General features: G+C 38.0%; 1 protein-coding gene across 1 annotated transcript in view; it reads left to right on the top strand.

Moving 5' to 3' along the window:
* The first annotated feature begins 762 nt into the window (after positions 1–762).
* The window catches only part of LOC128666895 (cytochrome P450 2G1), a 117,732-nt gene continuing 100,588 nt past the window's right edge, over positions 763–17,906 (top strand). The window contains exon 1 of the mRNA XM_053721706.1: positions 763–1,036. Within this exon, the coding sequence (XP_053577681.1) occupies positions 857–1,036 (180 nt within the window). The 5' untranslated portion in view covers positions 763–856. The remainder of the gene's footprint in view (positions 1,037–17,906) is intronic.

Below are 17,906 nucleotides of genomic sequence, written 5' to 3' on the forward strand. Positions count from 1 at the left end.
TTTTTCTCTCTCCTCTCCTTTTATTTCCTTGCTCTCCTCTCTCCTTTTTTCTCTATCTCCCCTCTCTCCCTGTTTCTCTCTAATCTTCTCTCTCTCTCTCTCTCTCTCTCTCTCTCATCTTTTTCTCTCTCTCCCTCTTCTCATTTTTTCTCTCTTTTTTTCTCTCTCCCCCCTCTCTCCTTTTTTCTCTTTCTCTTTTTTTTCTCTCTCTCCTTTTATTTCTCTCTCTCCTCTCAAGTTTCTTTCTCTCTCTCACACACACACTTTTTTACTGTCTTTGTCATTTCTATGCCCTCCTTTGTTGCTTTTCTATTTTTTCTCTATTTCTTTTTCTCTGCTTTTTGTATTTTTCTCCCTTTTTTTCTCTCTCTATCTCCCTTTCTATACCAAACTATTTATCTCTTGCTCTTTTTATTTATTTTCTCTTTCATTGCCTGTCTCTTTTCTATACCAATATTTTTCTCTCTCTCTTCACTAATGTTTATTTATTTTTCATTCTCTCTCATTGTGCCAGTTTTTATATTACACTATTCCCCCTTGCCAGAGTATTATGAGCTGCTACTCCCACGCCCTGGGTTTAAATACAAAAAATGAATACCAATTATTTGCTGCATTAATGCTGTGTAGTATGTTAGGGATACTGTGGGCCTGAAAATAGAAACTGGCACAGTGCAGCTCACTTTTTGTAGAAACAAGCTTCATGTAGGCTACGCCTCTTTTTACAGAAAAAATTGTTTTGGATCCAGATGAACTCTGTCCCCCAGATTTATTGCTGGTTTGCCAAATGCAAGCTGAAGTCTAAAGCAAAAACCTCAGAAGAACTGATATTTCTCATTATTCAGTGATTGCTGAAGACATGTTAGACCTCAAGGACTCTGTAGTTCTCCTAGGGACGTTCAGCTGTCTATTGCTAATTCTCTTATTCATAAAACTGATATGGAAAAGAAGGCAGATGCCCCCAGGACCATTCCCACTTCCTATCATAGGCAACTTTCTACAGGTTCATAAGCATGGACTGGTGCCCTATTTAGTGAAGGTAAGTTCAGGGGTAAATGGGGGAGAAAATATGTGTTAGTGGCTGTATATATATATATATATATATATATATATATATATATATATATATAATATATGCTGAGGGTTTCATATTGTTTATTAGGAGCTCAAACTAGAAGTGCACTAATGACAGAAACATATTTATAGTCTATTTCTCTGGACCAAAATGTACTAATGGCAATTACATGTTTATGGTCTCAGTCCCTGTTAGGACCAACATGTTCTAATGACAGTGGCATGTTTATAGTCCAAAGTGTAATAATAATAGTGACATTTTTATGGGCTCAGCCGCTACTAGGTCCAAAGTGGACTAATGACAGTGACATGTTTATAGGCTCTGCCCCTACAAGGTCCAAAATGGACTAATGAGAGTGACACCTTTATGGGCTCATTAATTGTTATTTACGAAGTGTACTAATGATTGTGACATGCTAAAGAGTTCAGTCCCTGCTAGGACTAAAGTGTACTAATTAGTATATAAATACATAAATAAAAGTAACCTATTTATGGGCTCAGTCTCTGATAGGACTCGGTGTACTAATGATACTGATATGTTTCATGGCTCTGTTCTTGCTAATACCAACATTCTATGATGTTTAAACCCATAAATACATGTTTTATCCATAAAATATACAAATAGGAGGTTAAAAATTTACACTAAACAAAAAATGTTAGGAACATAGTTATTTTGTAATAAAATGATTATATAACTTATTATTTAAATTAAAGCATTGAAAACATAACTTTCTCACATCACCGATCACATGGCGTATTCCATCATGTGACATCACAGGTTGTATCAGAAGTGAGTAGTTATGTGAATCTTTCATAACGAATATTAGGAAAATGTGTTCGTTTTTTTTCCTGAATATTCGTGTGCTGCACTATTCGATATTAATTTTGTTTAAAACGTAACAAATACTGAATATTTGTGGAACATTTACATTAGTTTTGGTTAAAGAACGTAAATGTCTTTTCTAGTCACAGAGTCCTGGGACGCACGAATCCGCCCTGCTAAGTCTCCTATTAGCGCGGCCAGGGTCATGTGAAGAATGTAAAGCTTTGGAGTCTGAACATTTTAGGTTCAGCGCCATGGATAGTGCTTGCTTATTGGTGGCTACATTTAGTAAACCAATAAGCAAGCATAACCCAGGTTCTGAAGCAAAAATGGGCCTGCTCCTAAGCTTTACATTCCTGCTTTTTAAATAAAGATACCAAGAGAACAAAGAAAATTTGATAATAGGAGTAAATTAGAAAGTTGCTTAAAAAGACTGTAGTAATTCTGGTTATTAAAAAAACAAAAAAAAAAAAAAAAAAACTAAAAACGGACACATTGACCTAGCACCTGACATCCACGGAGAGGTCTGCTAATGTTATTTGTAACCCCATTATTTATGCTCATCTTCATAAAATGACAAATCATGTTGCATTAACGGGACACTAAACCCATTTTTTTTCTTTCATTAATCAGATAGAGCGGCACTTTTAAGCAACTTTCTAATTTACTCCTATTATAATTTTTTCTTTGTTCTCTTGCTATCTTTATTTGAAAAAGCAGGAATCTAAGCAAAGAAGCCGGCCCATTTTTGGTTCAGCGCCCTGAAGAGGGCTTGCTGATTGGTGGCTACATTTAGGCGCTGAACCAAAAATGGGCTGGCTCCTAAGCTTACATTCTTTTTTTAAATAAAGATAGCAAGAGAACAAAGAAAATTGATAATAGGAATAAATTAGAAAGTTGCTTAATATTGCTGCTCTATATGAATTGTGAAAGAAAAAAAATGGTTTTAGTATCCCTTTAATTAAACAAACACAAAACACATCTTTTAGATACATCATTTAAATGTGCAGTAAAGTCAAAATTCAGCGTTCATGGTTCTGATTAAAACATGACATTTGAAACAATGTTCTTATTTACTTCTACTAGATAATTTGCTTCATTCTTTTGGTATCCTAAGCATACTTAGGTAGATTCATGAGCGGCAATACTCTACAAGGACAAGTTACTGATTGGTGGCTGTACATAAATTCCTCATGTCATTGGTTTAACCAATGCGTTCATTGATTGCTGCACCTTCAACAAAGGATAGCCAGAAAATTAAGAAAATATAATAATTAAATAAAATTGTATGACCAATCTAAATAATGAAAGAAAACAATTGTGAGTTTCACGTCCCTTTAAAACACATATCCTATAACAAGCATTGGATTATTTAACTGTCAAGTGTATGTTTCATTTTCACTCTATAAAAGCTGGTTAATAATTTAACCTGTTCCAGTACAAGATAAACAGACAGATTGATAGGAACGCCGACTAACATTACTTTGGGGGGGGGTATATGCAATTTTACAGGCATCTATGATTCTAGACCTATGGGTTTTCTATTACTGCATAAATATAAGTAACCTCTTGAAGGGACAGTCTACTCCAGAATTGTAATTGTTAAAAAAATATAATCCCTTTATTACCTATTCCCCTGTTTTGAATAACCAACAGTTATATTAGTATACGTTTTACCTCTGTGATTACCTTGTATCTAAGCCTCTGCAGACTGCCCCCTTATTTCAGTTATTTTAAAAAAACATGCAGTTTAGCCAATCAGTGCTGACTCATAAATAACACCACTGGAGTCACTACATTGTTATCGACATGGCAAACATGAATGAGCACTGTCTAGCTGTGAAAAACTGTCAAAATGCAGATAAGAGATAAGAGACGGACTTCAAGGGATAAGAAATTAGCATATGAGCCTACCTAGGTTTAGCTTTCAATAAAGAATACCAAGAGAACAAAGCAAATTTGATTATAAAAGTAAATTGGAAAGTTGTTTAAAATTGCATGCCCTATCTGAACCATGAAAGTTTAATTTTTACAAGACTGTCCCTTTAAGCCTAACCCAAACATCCATACATTAACCCTAACCCTATAATTCATAATCACAAGCAATGCAAAAAGTAACATACAATTGACTATATATAAATTGCACGTGACATTTGTTCGCACATTTCAAGAAATAATAACAAGTTACTTAGATATTTTTTCCCCTGCACGGGGCCTCAAACAACCCAGTTGACTACATGACAAGGAATCTTTTTTTTTTCTAGCACGGAAGTATTCCAGTAAATAAAATTCCACATATGAGTTCTGTTTTTGATTTTTTTATGTTTCTTTCTTATTTCAAGGGACAAACTCACATTTCGTTAAAAAAAAAATATATATATACAGGGCTAAAAACTTTCCACCAACCCACTAGCCATTGGCGAGTGGAAATTTAACGGTGGCGAGTGAAAGTTAGTTAGCGAATGTTGAGGGGCCGAATTATTAATCTGCGAATGCAGCCGTTTCTGCGCGAGCCTTCAGGCTCGCCGGAAACAGACGTTAAGAAGTAGCAGTCTTAAGACTCCTGCTCCTTAACTCGTCCACAAACTCGGATACGATCGGGTTGATTGACACCCCATGCTAGCGGCCGATTTGTAGGGGGATTCATTGCACAAGCATTTCACTAGAAATGCTTGTGCAATGATAAATGCCGACAGCCTATGCTGTCGGCATTTATCGATGTGCGGCGCACATGATCCGCTACAGCGCATCATGTCCGCCTGCACATTGGCAAATCTACCCATGAGTCTGAAGTATGGTTGTAAGGAGCAAAGTTGGCACATTGTACAGTATTTGCAGAATGTACATTCCTATTGCAGCACTGACAAACACACATTTTGTGCTATGTGCTAAAACGATTATCTAAAGGGATAGTATATAGCCATGAAAGTGCAAGGATATATTATACTTCTAGCGTTGTAGGGGCCCCATTAGTGCTTAGACCAGTGGCGTATTTAGTTTTGTGCACAGGTTTTAGGCTTTTTTTTAGCCATAATACTTTTTGGTCAGGGTGTAACATGCCTTTTTTATTTTTCATTGCATTTTTAAAGGGACACTAAACCGTGATAAAAACTAATCTCCAATTGCAAGATGAATATATTTTACATATATTTGTAATTGGCTTTGCGTTTACAATTACTCGCGTTTGTTATATATCTTACTTTGAAAATAAATTGTTTTCCGAACCCACTGCTGGCTAGTCTTTATCAATCTCCAATCGTGACCAATAACCTAGGTTATGAAAATGACGGACAGATGTTGCTTTGCGCATGCGCGATATTCCTGACTCGTCATTGCATACGTCACACAGCATCAATCCAGCATCAAGCATTATTCCAACAGCATTCTAAGGCTAAGTGTGGTAATATATGCGCATACTGGAGACAGCGGGTCGCAATGCGCATGTGTCAAGTAACGAAATGTAGTAACATATGCGCATCCGCGAGACAGCGGGTCGCAATGCGCATGCGTCGAGTGACGAAATTAACAATTAATGATATGCAATAGATCGCATTCCGATTGGCGATGGAGTTTGCTAGGGAACGGCCCATAAAAGAGGGTTGGATTAAATGATGTCACCATGAAAATATAAAATATAATTTTAAAGTATTATGAACTATCGTTTTGCTGTAAGAGTCGGTAATTTTGGCAATATAAACGTTTGTGTTTGGAAAAGGATGGTCATGTTGTGCCGATAATATTAAAGTTTTGGAATCCTATAAACTAAATCAGAATAGTGGAGGGAGAACATGGAAGAGAATGGAAATATACCAGTTAAATGTGACAGCAGCCAATTTGCCAAAAAGAAATACACATAAGCACTCGTACTCTCACAAACACTGACACTCTCACATACATACACAAGATACTCACTTGCACACATAGACACTTTTACACACACAAAAGACACACATTTATAAAGACACTTTCACGCACACACAAATACACAAACACAAAGATACAAGAACAAACAGACATGTTCACACTCATGCATACACAGACAGACACTTACACAGAAATAAAAACATCTTTACACTCACACACAGACAAAGACACTTTCACACTCACAAAGACACACACAGTGTGTGTGAGTGTGAAAGTGTATTTTTGTCTGTGTGTGTCTTTGTGAGTGTGAAAGTGTCTTTATGTCTGTGTCTGTGTGTGTGTCTTTATGTCTGTGTGTAACTTTGTGTGTGAATGTAAGTGTCTTTATGTCTGTGTGTAACTTTGTGTGTGAATGTAAGTGTCTTTATGTCTGTGTGTCAGACAAAAATACACTTTCACACTCACACACACTAAGACACACACACATAAAGACACTTACATTCTCACACAGACAAAGACACACACACACAAAGACACAGACATAAAGACACTTTCACACTCACAAAGACACACACAGACAAAAATACACTTTCACGCACACACACTAAGACATAAAGACACTTACATTCACACACAGTTACACACACACAGACATAAAGACACTTACACACTCACAGACATAAAGACACAAACTCTCTCACAAACACACACTGGGCATTATCCATTTGGCACCATCACAGTTCAGTTTGTGTAACAGAGCAAAGTACTATACTATTCTTTTTCTTTTTTTTTTAAGAAAGGGGAACAATGCACACTTATATAACCTTTTAGCTTTCTGGTGCAATTAGTGTCCAATTAAACTTACTAATAAGTCCCTTATGCTGCCCTTTCTCCGGTCTTTAAAAGCACACAGTATAATTTATCTGCAGTGGAGAAAGGCCATAAAAACTGCAGGGGGAAAAAAACACACATCATTTTAAAGTCATAAACATACCTTGCCTCATGATCTGGTCTTCTCCATCCTGAAAGCCCCAACCCTCCCTGTCTTCACTGCTACATTCCAGCAGGGAAGTTAGACAGCATGAGAAACTAGTCCAGCTGTCAAAGGTTCCCCCCCCATCCCCCCCGCACCGGCCTGCTGGCAGAAGTATCACTCTGATTCCTGCACTTAGGGCTAGATGTATTAAAGCTGAGGCAGACAGGGGCGCGTATACGCGCCCCTGTATGCCTCAGCTCGCCTGTGGTGGGGCGAAATTACCCGCAGGTATTCGCCATTGCACACGAGCGCAATTTTGCGCTCGTGTGCAATCCCGCCCCCTGCCCGCGCACAGCCAATCACGCATGGGCAGGAGCTGTCAATCTCCTCGGTCTGACTAGACCGAGGAGATTGGATTTCGCCACCTTAGAGGTGGCGAAGATGTTAGGGAAGCGGCAGCCTAGTGACCGCTGCTTGATAAATGACGGCGAGCAAGTTCTTGTGAGAACTTGCAGCCGTAGGGCTTTAATAAATCTAGCCCTTAGTGTCTAAAGTGTACTGTTATCAATGCTCATGGCACATGGGGCAGAATAAAAAATACAGCCTTTTTAATTAGCTCAGTTTGCATGGCTAATATACTGCCGCAGTATATTAGCCACGCAGAGCACATTAAAAAGGCGGTATGTTTTAATATAGAGCCAGCCAGGATGTTACCTCTCCTTATTTTCCTCTGCAGGTTGCGGCCCTTATTTACCCCCTGCTCCCCAGTCTACTGCCGGCTCTCTTGCCACTATAAGTGGACCTGCTCCCAACACACACTCCCCTGGCCTCTAGGAGGCGATACATTGCATGCAGTATCAACTTTAGTAGGGTGCACGGCTGGATACGCAGCTGTTTGCTGTTACATAGCAAAATAAAAAAAAAAATGTTTACTCACCGATCCCCTGATAGTTACCCTTAGATAGCCGCCCGGCTGACAGCATGTCAAATAGTGCCGCCCCTCAAAATATGCCGCCCTAGGCACGGGCCTTGTGTGCCTAGGCCATAATGCGCCCCTGGCTTAGACTGTTAATTCTGAGAGCGTAAACAGGGCCGAGAGAGAGATTGGAGAAGAAGGTAGAGTTAAGAGAGAATGGAGAGAAAAAAAGAGTGAAGAGATATAAGAGAGGGGAAATAAAGATTGTAAAGAGAAGATATGGCCTGAGAGAGAAGTGAGAGGGTACAAAGAGAGACTGAAGAGATGAGGGAGTCGAGAAAGAGAGTTAAGAGGGAGAAGGAAGAGGTGATAATTATTTTTAAAAAATCTCCAGGTCTGCTATGAGCTTCCATGAGAGTCAGCACTCTGTTCAACAATTTCCTTTTCCTATCCAGCTGTTGTCTTCCCCAGAACATCTAGTTAAAGTTTCAAACTGCTATGCACTTATTTTTGTTAATTGATTACTGTATGTAGCATTATTTATTTATTTTGTAATGGTATAAAATAAAAACAATATTACAAAATGTTTCACAATGGCTAAACATATGCAAAGAGGGGGTGAAGTAGTGGGTGTGGTGTGGGTGGGATTAAAAGTAGTGAGTAACATTTTGTCCTGGCCAGTAGCGGAGCACACACAAACACACCAACATTAAACAGACTTTCATGTGAGGGCATTAAAGGGACACGTAAAGGGACAGTCTACACCAGAATTGTTATTGTTTAAAAAGATAGATAATCCCTTTATTACCCATTCCCCAGTTTTGCATAACCAGCACAGCTATATTAATCTATGTTTTACCTCTGTGATAACCTTGTATTTAAAGGGCCATAATACCCAAATGTTTAAACACTTGAAAGTGATGCAGCATAGCTGTAAAAAGCTGATTAGAAAATATCACTTGAACATCTCTATGTAAAAAAGAAAGATATTTTACCTCAAAAGTTCCTCAGTAGCCACCTCCCATTGTAAAGGATTTCTAAGCAGCATTTTAGTGTGTTTGTCCTGGGACATCTGAAGGGACTAGCATTGTGCACTCTCATATTATTTCACCAATCAGGTAAAGGAAGCTTACTATGAAATCTCATGAGAGTTAAGTCAAATCTCATGAGATCACAGTAAGAGTTCATGACCTCAGCACTGCTGATGCTGATTGGCTGCTGTTCATTTCTTCATTTTTTTAAATTTTTTTACCTGCAGCTGGGAACAGCTGAGTATAACTTTTTATACAGAACTCACTCTGCTGAGCTGAGGAGATTGTGAGGTAAAATATCTTCCTTTTTTACATAGAGATGCTCAGGTGATATTTTCCTGTCAGCTTTTTACAGTTATACTGCATCACTTTCAAGTGATTTAGCAAATGAGTATTATGTCCCTTTAAGCCTCTGCAGACTGCCCCCTTATCTCAGTGCTTTTGACAGACAGGCAGTTTAGCCAATCAGTGCAGACTCCTAGATAACTCCACGGGAGTGAGCACAATGTTATCTATATGACACACGTGAACTAGTACTGTCTAACTGTGAAAAACTTTCAAAATGCTCTGAGCTAAGAGGCGGTTTTCAACGGTTTAGAAATCAGTTTGAGCCTACCTGGGTTTAGCTTTTCAAAAATACCACCAAGGGAACAAAGCAAATTTAATGATAAAAGTCAATTGGAAAGTTGTTTAAAATTGCATACCCTATCTGAATCATTAAAGTTTAATTTTGACTAGACTGACCCTTTAACAACTGATAACAATCATTAAAAAGAATGTTTTCTTATGAATTAAAATCAAGTAATCACTACTGTCTAGTTTATTTGTTCACCTTACCCCAAAGTGTTGAAAAAAATCGATTTGAAGATGAATGCTAATAAGGTGCATGATTCTCCCATGTAAGGTGCTATATTAGAATGCACGTTACACTGGGTCACAGCAGTCATGTGACTCAATGCAGAGTCACATGACACATACTTCATATCTCCATAGAGTCCCTATAATTTATGCATATAAAAAACACAGCAGCAGCACTCAATGTTATGCAGACAATGCTTGTGCTGAAGTTTATGTTACAAATCTGTTACTGGAATAAAACATTTTATTATTATGTTTTTCTATGTAAATAAAGTTTACTTTTCAAACGTTACCACTCTGACATTCCTAATGTGTGTGAATACTCGGCACTTGGCAGGGTTATAAATGTAAATCATTCTCTGACAAGCTCCGGTCTGGAGAGGGAGGGGCCAAGGGGGGAGAGCAGAGAGACTGAGACTCCAGTCCGTGGGAGAAAATAGACTGAATAACTCATACTGCAAATACTTTTTCCTGAAGATTTGTTCTATACAATATTTAGCTTTATTTGCATACATCTACATTATAAATATAAAGTAATATATGTAATCACCTCTTCCTTCTCTCTCTTAACTCTCTTTCTCGACTCCCTCATCTCTTCAGTCTCTCTTTGTACCCTCTCCCTCAGGCCATATCTTCTCTTTACAATCTTTATTTCCCCTCTTTTATATGCACAAATTATAGGGATTCTAGGGAGATATGAAGTGAGTGTCATGTGACTCCTGCGCTGTTAAAATATGGCGGCATACATAGCTGCATCAAGCCCTGGATTTGTATACTAATAGAAACAATTTTCTTGAAATGTTTTGTGTAAGCTGAAGTTAAAGCATAAAGAGTTGTACTCAGTTTTTTATTATTACATGGTAGAAGTTAGTTTGAATGATTTTTAGCAGTCAAGTGTTTAATGTCCCTTTAAAGGGACAGTATACTATAAAATTGTTTTTCCTTAATGTGTTTCCAATTACTTTTTTTACCAGCTGCAGACTATAAAATGTATGAGATTTGCTTTTTAAGGCTTATTTGTGTATATGAATAAGCTGATTTTGTGTTTTGAAGTCACAACCTAATAAAATGGGTTGAGCTTGTAGGTATAATCAGATATCATTACTTTATCACATTGTGTACATATACCTGCTTCTTTATCTTATATCTGTCCATAAACCAAACACCAATACTTGGAGAGAACAATAGAACATTTTCATTTTATTACCTTATCTCTTCTATAACCCACTGGGAGTGTAATTTCTTCTGCTGGCTGAGTTGACACAGCTTGGCCTTGAGGCCAAAAACTTTTAGGATGGGTAGGGATACCACAGGCTAAATAAACTATTTCAAATGGAAATATAAGGGTAATGAAAATACTTGTAAACAATTTATACACTCCAGCAGGTAAAGTGGATCATTGGGAACAAATCAAAGGGGAGATTTTTTTTGAGTAAACTGTCCCTTTAAGGAGGAAGACTCCTGTTGCTGATTAGATAGATAGTCAGAAATAGACAAATAAAATCGCATAGATAGCACTGCGGAATCTGTTGGCGCTCTACAAATAAACAATAATAATAAATAATAGATAGATAAAACGTCATAAATAAACAGAGCTAGATAGACATAAACAGATACATAGAGATAGATAGATAGATAGCTATACATGTGGACATTAAGGAGGAAGACCCCTGTAGATAAACATAAATCGATAACAAGACATAGATGATAGATAGATAGATAGATAGATAGATAGATAGATAGATAGATAGATAGATAAAAAGATAGAAATAAACAGAAAAAACAGAGATAGATAGACAAACAGATACATAGACATATATAGATAGACATGTGGACATTAAGGAGGAAGACCGCTGTAGATAAACATACACCGATAACAAGAGATAGACATAAGCAAAAAAAACCACACAGAGATAGATATAAACAGAGATAAAGACATATATAGATACGGGGGGCGGAGCATAGCCATGCAGGAACATGGCTGCAGTCTGAGAAAGCTCTGTGGCATGTCCTGAGATTACAACTTCAACCTGGCGAAATAGGGGAATAAATACCTCTTATAACAACAACCGATACACTACCGAACACTAATGGGTCATCCTGTGAGGTGAACGGGTCCACGATAGTGGACTTCCGATACAGCACTGATACCGCTGAATTCTCCAAGAACAGGGAAAGGAATCACCCCAGACATTAGACCCACTCCTGGAGGATATCGGTAGACTCAGGGAGGCTGGTTCTTTACCAGACTATTACCATAACTCAGCGTCCGCCTCCATAGCTGTGAACCACGTGGAAGACATCTGAGACTTTCTGACGCACTTCCATAAACAGACGGAGTCTGGAGGAATCTTCTTGCCTCGAGAAGCGACACCGACTAAAAGAGTAAGCAATTTGTTTCATCCACTTACACCTCCCGGTAGCCCTTCTGCAGCCACAACATGGCCTAAATGGTATACATTGATTTCTGTTGCAGCAAAAATCTCCCTGCTAGATAACACCTGTTGGCAGGAGTACTCTAAGCCCTCAACTACTATAAAACCCCCCATCACTCACGCAACAGACATCAGCCCACAGAACTGAGTTTGGTACTTACTTTAGCTGCTGACACGAAAAATTTATCAACGGGTACAATGGCGGCTAGAAGGAATATTAAAAGTGATAAAAAAAACTCCCATCTACATCCGGCAACTCAGTGAGCTCCTTCTTTCATAAACATGACCCTGACAACACAGACCAATCTTTGGAAAACATGGCTACTAAGGACAATCTATCAGACCCTCAGCTTCAAACACCCTCCTCACAGAATGATCAATTGGCCCTTATCCAGTCAACCATTTCAATGTTACCATCCAAGTCTGACCTTGCAGACCTGAAATCATTTATTAAACGGGAAATTACTTCTTTGAGAAAACACATTAACGAAATGGGTACTAGGTTAGAATATTTAGAGGAAGGGCAGGACACACTGAATAACATGGTGGCGGATTCCAACCACCAGCTGATGCGCCAAGAAACCATCATACAATCTCTTCAATCGAAAGTTGAAGACCTAGATAATAGGAGTAGGAGGAGTAATTTACGGATAAGAGGGGTTCCAGAAGAAGCAACACAGGAATCATTACCCTCCTATCTCTTACAACTATTCAAATAAATATTATTCCATCCCTCAAACTCACAGAAATGTCTATGGAAAGAACCCACAGGGCACTGAAACCTGTGCCAAAACCACCTAACCCTCCAAGAGACAGTATTATTAAATTTACAAATTATCTAGACAAAGAGGCAATTTGGAAACAAGTCAGGCTACAAAGGGAGATTAATTTTCAAACATGCAGCATACAGATTTTTCAAGATATCTGCCCTGCGACAATTGAAAGGAGAAGGGAGATACGCTTTATTATACAAACCCTGCAAGACAGAAAAGTGAAATATCGCTGGGGGCTTCCTTTTAGTCTTATAGTCCAAAGAGAAGGTAAAACACATATTTATAAAGACTCAGAGGATTTGGACTCCTTCTCTAAAGGCTTAAATATCGCTTTTACTCCACCAAGCCTTTCCACGTCAAGTGTGTCTGCCTCCAGAAGTGAACCAACACCTAAACCTCAACGACCACAATGGATTACAGTCAATAACAACAAGAAGAAAAAATCTACTGATTTCACGGATGCCCTATGAGCTATGTCTTCTTCCAATAGACATTTTCACACCACGTCCTTACTCATGAGAAAAGATCAGGCCGTGTGACATCCCATAGACAGATAAGTATACATATAAGTGTCTGAAAATATGTTTTTCTACTTGTAATGCACCCAATAGACGGGTTACTCTTGATACCTACAGATATCAAATGACTGTGCAGGACTACCCACTATATTGTCACTTATTGGTGACACAATTCTCAATCGATGCTTACATACCAGGTGGCCTATTGAACCTGATTGACTGGTTAATCTTTCTTTAGCTGGCCTAAGAACCTTTAACTGATCTCAAGATATCTTGTTTTGTTAGTATAGTTGATGTATAGTTCATGATATGTTTGTGTTTACAAAAGTTTAATTGTTAATAAGTATTCAACAGAAGTTACGACCCATGAATACTTAAAGATAGATGACATATATTGGTTAAGATGGAAGATAATATCCATACAGGCACGGGGGATTGACTGGGCTATGTTTGCTTTGTCTAAGGACTTACTAGACATAAATGTAACTCCCACTGCCCATAACTGCATTTTAATACGTATTAAAAACACAGGCTTGCTGGTCTGTCCTCATTAGTTTACAACGACCAAGAACCTTGACGAGCAGATAACTCGACAGGCAATAAAGACGGCCAACAATACATGTAGTCGTTGCCTATTACTTAAAATACTTCCATCTTCATCAATTTTCCTCATAAATATTCGGATAAGACTTTATTAGATTAAAAATCGTTTTAGACTACACAAGATTAACTATTATTATTCACTAAAAAGACGTAGCGACCCATGGACATAAAGGAATAGATTATACATATAAACTAGACGGTTAATAATAAACACGTTGACACAGGGTTAAACAGATTATACTCGCTTTAACAACTGACCTATAAATTATGAAATACAACTGAAACTGTCCACAACTGTACTCTACTATTTAAAAACTACTGGCTTACTTGTTCTTCCACAACAATTTATAATGGTTAAGAATTGTATCTTGTCACATGATGTTTTGTTTTGCTGCTATGACCAATGTATGTTTAAAACCAGGGTCCCGACTGTTAAAAATTCCTGACCCTGTTCATTGACAGAAAACCCTCACCCGCTAATAACTGGACAGTGGCTTTATCACTAGATACTATGACAGACATAAGGATAAATAAAGCTGCCTGTACAAGTACTCTAATACTTAAAATATCACTAATTCACTTGTTCTCCCCTACAAATACACAGACAAAAACTAGTCCATCGACTTCACTTAGTAAATAGATACAAGTTAACTCCACCTCAAAATTAACCCCCACATGATGCAGGCTCGACATAGCTCACCTGGACATACATAGCGGGACATTGTTTCAAATATACTATCAAACTCGCCCGACTACATAGGCCAAGACTAAAGACTACTTTGTCACATATAAGGAGTACCTTTACTCTAATATATACACATACAACTGACTCTGGTGGCATACATCATGCACCACTAACGGTACGCAAGAGAACTGCATAGATGTCACTATCACAGAATATTTACAGACTGATGGATGTAAAGTAAGGTTAATGGGCACTGACCACATAGGATTAGATACTACCCCTACTCGTTCATCATTATGGTAATATAACGGAAGTTGTGCTTGGGGACATGCTACCCTATTGTTGGTAATGTGTCACTACTTACATTTTACATTTTCTATTTTTTTATTTTTTTTATTTGTTGTTTTATTATTTTGTCCTTAGGTCTTGTCTCGGCCTCGTTCTGTACTCCTGCTTTTAAAAACATCCTACACAGGTATCAAGTACACTCATATTTAATGCACACCTCATCCTTATACTATATAAAATATGACTAACTTTCGGAATCATCCCCACACAAATAATAACCTATGCATATACTCGGTTAACGCCAAAGGTTTGAATATACCCAATAAAAGATCTAGGCCACTAGAGATTTTCATAAAGCTGACCTGGTGTTTCTACAAGAGACCCACTTCAGAAAGGGTAAAGAACCTTCCACTTTCGCACGTACATATGGCACATGCTACTGGGCGTCACATAACAAGATTAAGAAACAAGGGGTAGGGATAATCATTAAAAAAGGCATTCCCTTTGTGGAATTACAAATCATAAGAGATAAAGAGGGACGTTTTATTATTGTGATAGGTCTGTTATACAATAGACCAACTACCCTCATATCTATATATGCCCCTAACACGGCACAACACACTTTCATGAAAAAAATATCCAACTATATAATAGATTATCAAAAAGGTACACTTATAATGTGTGGAGACCTTAATGTGGCACTAAACCCGGACATGGACTGCTCAACACACCACTCCTCGACACCCCTGTCACAACTTGCAAAAGTTAACTCCCACCTTAAAAGTATAGTCGCACAGGATGTGTGGAGAAACTTGAACCCTCATCGTAGGGATTATTCATTTTACTGATACCCCCACAAGATGTACTCTAGAATCGATTATATATTTACGGATGTAGGTAGTCTCTCACTTTTTCACTCTGCAAAAATTATGCCAATATCATGATCTGATCACGCCTCTATTATAAGTTCTCTAACCTGGCCATCCAAACCTATAAAAGACTATATCTGGAAACTAGACGAACATTTACTGACTGACCAACAGATCACCTTAAACTTATCAAAAATACTAGACGAGTACTTCCAGCTCAATGCCAACCCTGACACATCCCCACAAATCTTATGGGAGGCCCATAAGAGTGTAATACAAGGCGAGTTGATGGCTATAAAAGCCCACATTAATAAAACTAAACAGGAATTCGTCTCTTCTATACTCCTTAAAATTGAACACCTAGAATTAAGAAACAAACAATCCCCATTAAATAAAGACATATTGACTGAATTAACCCGCGAGAGGCAAACGCTTGCATCCCACTTAGCTAAGGAACATAAAAGAAAGTCCCTTCACACACAACAAAAATATTACGAAAGTCACAATAAATCCGGACGTCTACTGGCTAGATACCTAAAACATAAAGCACATAAGAAGTACATATTACATATGAAAGATGAAAGGGGTGGCTCCCAGAGATCCACGGAACAAATAGCACTTATTTTCCAAAAATACTTCCAGAAACTATATAACATCAAGAACTCAAATACTAATCAAACAGTAGAAACCGAACGGAGAACACAGCTTATAGATACCTTCTTGAAAGATTTGAAATGACCTCACATTACTACAACTCAAAAAGATAATTTAGACGAACCCATTACCGTTGAGGAACTAAAATTAGCTATAAAAGACCTTCCGACCGGAAAATCCCCAGGACCAGATGGTTTCGGCCATAAATACTACACCATATTTCAAGATATACTAACCCCACACCTACTACAATATTTTCAGTACATTGATACCTCCAAAGCCTTTTCCTCTAGAGCCCTAGAGGCCCATATAGTTCTGCTGCCAAAACCGAATAAATCCCCAGACCTCCCCTCAAATTATCGTCAAATTTTATTGTTAAATACCGATGTTAAACTGTATGCAAGAATACTATCCCATAGACTAAATAGAGTCTTACCCGACATTGTTCATTTAGATCAGGTTGGTTTCATCCCTGGAAGGGAGGCTAAAGACAGCACGGTCAGGGTCTTAGATCTGATACAATATGTTCGAAACAAGAATATACCGTCAATTCTTTTATCAACAGATGCGGAAAAGGCCTTTGACCGTGTTGCCTGGGACTTCTTAAAAGCCACCTTAATACATATGGGCCTTTGCCCCCAAATAATTACCAGAATCCTCTCATTATATTCCCATCCCAACGCTCACATTCTAGTAAATGGGACACTATCATCACCCTTCACTATAGCTAACGGGACCCATCAGGGATGCCCGTTATCCCATTCCCCACTACTATTTACATGTGTTATAGAGACCGTCGCTGTTAAAATCCGACAAAACCCAAAAATCACTGGTGTTAATGTGGGTCCCAAGAAATATGTCGTCTCCCTGTTTGCAGACGACATGCTCTTCTCACTTACAAATCCCGAACAATCGATCACACAATTACTTTCGGAATTTGAACAATTCCACACTCTATCAAATTTTTCAATCAATATATCTAAGTCAGAAATATTAAACATAAATCTGAACAAAACTTCCCTAGCAGAAACTAAAAAAATCACTCCGTTTACATGGTGTACACACTCTCTAGGCTATTTAGGAATCAAACTCACACCAAAGATTGAAAACATTTTCGAACATAATTACCTACCAATCAAACACACCATCGTTAGGGACCTTTCGTCATGGAGATCCAAAAACCTGTCATGGCTAGGGCGAATCAAAGTCATTAAAATGAATATATTCCCCAGAATACTTTATATTCTCCAGCCATTGCAGATCCCACTACCTAAGCTTTACCTACCCTCCCTTCAAAAAGCATTTAGTGATTTTATATGGCACAAAAAACCACCAAGGATAAATCAACACATAATGCAATCTCCCAAGCTACAGGGTGGACTAGGTGTACCAAACCTTAAACTGTACCGACAAGCTATATTCTTACAAAGAATAGTGAATTGGAACATTAATTTTCACCATAATCGTTGGGTACCATTGGAACACCTCATTGTAGATAAACCTCACCTTGGAAGGTTGTGTTGGGGTAGTCACATCATGCTT

The sequence above is a fragment of the Bombina bombina genome, chromosome 7 (genome assembly GCF_027579735.1).
Source record: "Bombina bombina isolate aBomBom1 chromosome 7, aBomBom1.pri, whole genome shotgun sequence".
Classification (NCBI taxonomy): domain Eukaryota; kingdom Metazoa; phylum Chordata; class Amphibia; order Anura; family Bombinatoridae; genus Bombina; species Bombina bombina.